This window comes from Selaginella moellendorffii, unplaced genomic scaffold, assembly GCF_000143415.4.
Source record: "Selaginella moellendorffii unplaced genomic scaffold, v1.0 SELMOscaffold_39, whole genome shotgun sequence".
Taxonomy (NCBI): domain Eukaryota; kingdom Viridiplantae; phylum Streptophyta; class Lycopodiopsida; order Selaginellales; family Selaginellaceae; genus Selaginella; species Selaginella moellendorffii.
Genome location: NW_003314300.1, coordinates 993,186 through 998,298, shown reverse-complemented (window position 1 = coordinate 998,298; position 5,113 = coordinate 993,186). Strand labels below are relative to the sequence as shown.

The 5,113-nt window shown below is 50.2% G+C and overlaps 2 protein-coding genes across 4 annotated transcripts in view; both read right to left on the bottom strand.

Annotated features, from left to right (window-relative positions):
• LOC9659561 (carbamoyl-phosphate synthase small chain, chloroplastic) overlaps positions 1-1,159 on the bottom strand; it is a 2,236-nt gene extending 1,077 nt beyond the window's left edge. The window contains exons 1-7 of the mRNA XM_024683919.1: positions 892-1,159; positions 701-827; positions 550-638; positions 432-492; positions 294-361; positions 107-235; positions 6-38 (exon numbers count right to left, since the gene is read on the bottom strand). Coding sequence (XP_024539687.1) covers positions 6-38; positions 107-235; positions 294-361; positions 432-492; positions 550-638; positions 701-827; positions 892-1,105 — 721 coding nt within the window. The 5' untranslated portion in view covers positions 1,106-1,159. The remainder of the gene's footprint in view (positions 1-5; positions 39-106; positions 236-293; positions 362-431; positions 493-549; positions 639-700; positions 828-891) is intronic.
• A 9-nt stretch (positions 1,160-1,168) lies between these two features.
• On the bottom strand, positions 1,169-3,440 carry LOC9659560 (ACT domain-containing protein ACR3). Of its 3 annotated transcripts, none has more exons than XM_024684012.1 (8): positions 3,148-3,440; positions 3,003-3,104; positions 2,877-2,922; positions 2,705-2,819; positions 2,554-2,621; positions 1,838-2,458; positions 1,684-1,788; positions 1,169-1,620 (listed from the first exon to the last, which is right to left on the bottom strand). In XM_024684012.1, the coding sequence occupies exons 1-8, from the start codon at positions 3,150-3,152 to the stop codon at positions 1,285-1,287; spliced, it is 1,398 nt and encodes a 465-aa protein (XP_024539780.1). In that variant the 5' UTR covers positions 3,153-3,440; the 3' UTR covers positions 1,169-1,284. The 3 variants fall into 3 exon arrangements, with proteins under 3 accessions (XP_024539780.1, XP_024539781.1, XP_024539782.1); XM_024684013.1 differs by having other exon boundaries at positions 3,003-3,083; XM_024684014.1 differs by having other exon boundaries at positions 3,003-3,080.
• Between the last annotated feature and the right edge of the window lie 1,673 nt (positions 3,441-5,113).

The following is a 5,113-nucleotide window of genomic DNA, read 5'->3' as shown; positions in this document are numbered from 1 at the left end:
AGGCCGTGTACAGCTTACACCTGAGATCAAATCCTTCCCTGAAGAGAAACTTACGAGAAGTCAGAAAAAAAAAGGAATGATTTGTGTCATCCAAGATTCCTCTTACCAACAATGGTCCAGTTTTGAGCTATATGTAAGAGCTCTTCATCCGTTTTTGTTGCATCAGTGCTGAGGACCCCATTCAAACTTCCATCATTTCTCAATCTTCTGGTGATAGCTCGGGTGTCCAGATAGGCTGCAATAACGACATTACAAAATGAAAAAAAAAAAAACAAAACAGACTCTCGCCTTACATATGCCCATGATGTTCCTCTTTTGTAAATATTCTGCCAGTGTCTGAGTAGCCCTCCAGTTTGAAACGCTAGACACAGAAGAAAGAAGAACAAAACCAAAAAGAAAAATGAGTATTTTCTAAAGGTTAGCGTACTTACCGGTCACTTAAGCTTCGAACAATTAGACCACAAAGATGGCACTTACTGGATTCCTCGTCCTCTAGAAAAACCAGACATCTTTATGTTAAAACCCAAGGTTGAGAACGGAAAAACTGACCAAAATTGACGCCAGTGTTCCCAATGTGCGGTTGAGTCATAACCACGAACTGGCCAGCATAACTCGGATCAGTGATAATCTCCTGATACCTGGGAAGGACATGCAACACTTTAAAGTGGTTGTGATCCAAAATGGAAAGAGAAATACATACCCGGTCATGGCAGTATTGAAAACAACTTCTCCGACTTGCGTTCCAGAAGCTCCAAAAGACTTGCCATTCCACACTGATCCATCCTGAAGAACAAGCCTTGTGTCTTTAGTCTTCCATGGCCGCTCAACTGTCCCACAAAAGAGCCAAGATTATAATGGATCCAAAGCAAGCAAGAAGATGAAATCACATACACAGCGCGCCAGCGACACCTTCCATCTCCGTCGCAGCTGCAGGCGCCGGCTGACAACAGAAAACCTGCAGCGATCGGCCGCATTTCCGATGCCGGTAGCCAAATCGGAGCTGCGATCCACGAAATCCATGACGCTCGCCAGCTGCGGCGCTTGATCCGCGCTTCCCAGACACAGCAGACGAGCAAGGGGAGGACAATGCATGCTGGATCGCCATCGCAAAATCTCCCCCTCGTTAGGGTTCTATAAAAACCCTCTAGCCAAGAATATCCCCAAGTGATTCCAACAAACGGACGGTCGGCGCCATCCAACGGTTGTGATTCAAACTCCGGCTGTTATACAAACGGACGGTCATGACCATCCGGCGTTCGCCATCCAACGGCTGTGCTTCAAGCTCTAGACTTGTTGCGAGTTTATCAGGCCGAGGCTGTAGAGAAAGGTCCCAAACGAGAACCTCGACTTGCTCGCGACCTCGTGCTGGGAGTTTGGGGAAGAAGGCGTCAAATCCTTCACCTGGAGAATGCTTTGCCCGATTTCCTTGCGCGTCGCCTCCACGATCCGCCTGTCCACCGGGTTCCCGGACGCGTCCGTCACGTAGAACACATTGACGGCCTTGTCACCTTGTGTGGACACGTCCGCTCTCGTCACCGAGAGTCCGTTCTCGCGAAAGATGCGAGTCACGTCGGACAGGAGGCCCACCCTGTCCTTGGTGCAAAGCTCCAGCCGGATTCCCTGGAAGAAAAATCAAAGCTATTCTTCTTCTTCTCCGAGATTTAATGAATTGTGAAAGCTTACCCCGCCGGTTCGTCTTTCTATGGCGGCTTCCAAGCACTTGACGACGTACTCCTGCTCGGCTTCCGACTTTAGCGTGCAGCCATCCATGAGGCGGATGTAGTACTCCTGGTGAAAGCGATTTCAGTTGCGTGGAGAGAAACGGAAATGTGCGTACCTGATAGGCGAAAGATCCCTCGGACCGGATAGCGGCATGGAAGACGACGTACTTCATGTCGGTTAACGTACACACCGTGTCGAAGAGTAGCTTTGGGCGGTCATTGCACCGGACGTTGACGACGGAGTATCCCTTCTCGGCGCAGTTCTGGACAGAGATGGCTGGCCTGGTCTTATCGGCGGCGGCCACGAAAGTGTTCGTCGACTCCGGCTGGATGGCAGCAAAGTCGGCGGACATGATCTGGTGGAGCCGCCTCTCGGTGTGGAGCACGGCCATCGGGATATCGGTCTTGGAGCCTTTTCCGCTCTCGTCACCTTGCAAAGCTTGGGACAGCCTCGCCTTGATTACCGCCAGTTTCTTCTCGTCTTCGATGGGGCCACCCGTGACTTCGTCCGTGACGTAGACCACGCAAGCCACTCTCAAGTTGTGCGTCCACACCTCCGCAGCCACAACGTTGCACATCATGTCCTTGAGGACTCCAGAGATGTCGGAGAGGAGGCCCGGGCGATCCCTCCCGCAAAGCTCGATGGCAGTTTGCTCTGTGTTGGACCGTAAGCTGACCCGCCGGCCGAGACAAGTTTGGACCTCGGTCGTCTGGGAATCTTGCTTTGCTCCGAGCGACTGCCATGTAAATCCGCAAGCAAGCAAGCTCTTGCAGTTAGTAAATTATGCTAGTGGCAACCACAGTACCTGGAAGTGTAGAGCTTAGTGGGTACCTGCTGGATGTAATCGATGATTCCCTCGTCTGTGAGCTTGTTTCCCAGCTGATCCGTCACATGGAAGACTGACAGAAAGAATGGTTAAAGTTCTACCTTTACTCCCGTTCTAAAGCAAATAGAAAAGCTTTGCAAGGTTCGTCCTTCTTACCATCCATAAACCAGCCACCATCGGAAGAAATGTAGGCCTTGGAAATCGCCAGGTCGAGGTCTGTGAGAACTTGGACGACCTCGAGAAGAATTCCATGCTTGTTTTTGCTATCAACCTGGTGGAAAGAAAAAAGTATTTAAGACGAGCACAGACAGACAGGTAAGGGGGTTGCCTTGATAAGCGTGGCGTCCGGACAGCTTGTGTTATCGATCACGACACTGCCAGTCACGCAAATTCGCCAGAGGGGAAAGGTTAGCTCCAAAAAGAATTCGACCGCATGCTCGAGGAGAAATTTCACCTTGGAGGATCTAATCTTAGCGAAAGAGTGTCGTATTCCGGGTCGAAATATGGACAGCCTCGTCCGGAGACGCTGGTGCTGCTGCAATCCAATCCATGGACTCTGAGAGCGAGAAATTTCGACCAAGAAAGCTCTTCCGGCTCACCTCATTTTCGGGCGCCGCGCATGGACAGCTCCAAAATCCCGGGGAGAAATCCCCGATTTCTTTGCCGCACCGCCTCAGCAAGAACGCTGCGCAGCTCCTGGGAGCTGCCCCGCGGCCCTAGACACGCCAGCGCCGCGCGGGAGATGCGAAATCCCCAACAATCCTGGAGCAGCGCCGCAACGATCCAATCCAATGCAATCCAAAATCCTCGCTGCTATCGAAAGAATCCAGCCGCCGCGCCGGAGAAACAAGAGAAAAGAAAAGCCCCGCCGCCACCGCCGCCGCTGACCCCTTCGCTACTCTCCTTCAAAAAAAAAATCCCTCGCCAAACCATTCGTGTTGGCTCCAAGTTGTCACCTGTACGGAGGCCCAAAGTGCCCGTACGGGGCACCGTGACCAATAATTGCGCGCCCAAACCGCGTGACGTGGCGTCCGAGCTGTCTCGCCACGCGGCGGTATCTTCGCCGAGTCGGACCCACGTCAGATGGAGCCCTAAAGCTTTTGTTTTTGTCATTCGCGACAGAGATACGCTGCTAGTTGCGAAAGCGAGTTCTCACTCACCCACTCCTTTTAAGAGACAACTTGTCTCTTCAAAATTTCGTCCAGTTTTCTCGATCTCGGCCTTTCTTTTTGCTGGACCGCTGTGAATCGCTACATTTGGGAAGCTCGGAATCTCCCAAATCGTTGTCTTGCATGAGTTAGAACGTGGGAATGGAATGGAGAATCCCAAAGGAATCCAAACACTCAATAGAGAAATGGTAGAAAAATCCCTGAACAAAAGTATGGAGGCAAATTGCAAGAGTGGGGCTAGGTATGTGGAGAGAAGCATCCATTCATTCAATTTGATACTTGAGAGAGAGTGTGATCAGATAAGGTGAGCTTCCACACTTCTCTTCTTTTCTCTTGTGACGTTTGGATCACAGGGATTTGTGGGGCAACATCACCATAATGTTGGTGTTGCTTGCTGCATTGCTGACACACTCCACTGTTGGGGTGATGGAGATGTCAACGGCCTTGGGGATTTCAATCTTTGCCCTCCACTTTCTGTGGGCATAAGAATTCAGTGGGAGGGACTTTCAATGATAATGCAGCTGGCAAGTATTTAAAAGCTGAAAACAACAATGTCCCACCAGAAAATTGGCATTGACTCTGAGAAGGTTCAGCCTGGTCTTCCTCCTAATTCAAGCAAATTCTGACCCCAGGCTGATGTCACTCAAGGATTACAATCTGAAATGCAGCTTCATTAATCTTTCACCAATGAAAGAGAAATCATGTTTAATGGAATTTGTGATACCAATCAATTTTGACTAAGGCAACTAGTTAGTTCCCTTAATTGGCTAAAAATTAACAACTTGCTCATACACTAGCAGCATTTCAGTTTGTACTTTTAAGAATCCATTTAAACTTAATCCAATTCCTTGAACATTAATAACTTTCTGATCATTTCAGTTTGTAACCTGAAAAGTGTTTATTAAAGTAAGCCGGGAAGAGTAAACTTAATCCAAACTTTTCCACCAAGCAAAAAATTACCTCGACAATCACGTATTGACGCTCTCGTCGTTTCCTTCCAGTATGGCGCAAGGCAGCGTCGCCATTCTGGTGCGCTTGGCAAGCGAAACGACATCGAAGGCCCTGTTGCTCTTCCTGTGCCTGTGGCCCCTGCGACCATAAAACTTGCTCCTACTAGCTGGCATCTGGAACAAGTTGTCTCGGCTCTTGAGCCACAGCTCACACTTCTCCCTGCTCTCTGGCTGCACCGATGCCTGGGACAGCGCCATTGATGGGGCGTCGCTGCGGTCGTCCACCTCAGACTTCTGGGGAGCGTCTGATGTTGGAACACCGCTGAGGAGTATCTTGTCCAAGCGGCTGAATGTGTCCCTGGCAGCCTTTGGGTTGGGCTGTTCAAAAGTTGGCAAGAGGCTTGACACTGCACCCGCCAGGACCTGCTTTATCGATCCTTGGTTGT

What these genes read in the sequence shown, in the direction of transcription:
- LOC9659560 (XM_024684012.1), bottom strand. An exon ending in CGGACGCCACGCTTATCAAG is followed by an intron (nt 2,820 to 2,876) that starts GCAACCCCCTTA and finishes TCTTTCCACCAG; the next exon opens with GTTGATAGCAAAAACAAGCA. An exon ending in TGGTGGCTGGTTTATGGATG is followed by an intron (nt 2,622 to 2,704) that starts GTAAGAAGGACG and finishes TCTTTCTGTCAG; the next exon opens with TCTTCCATGTGACGGATCAG.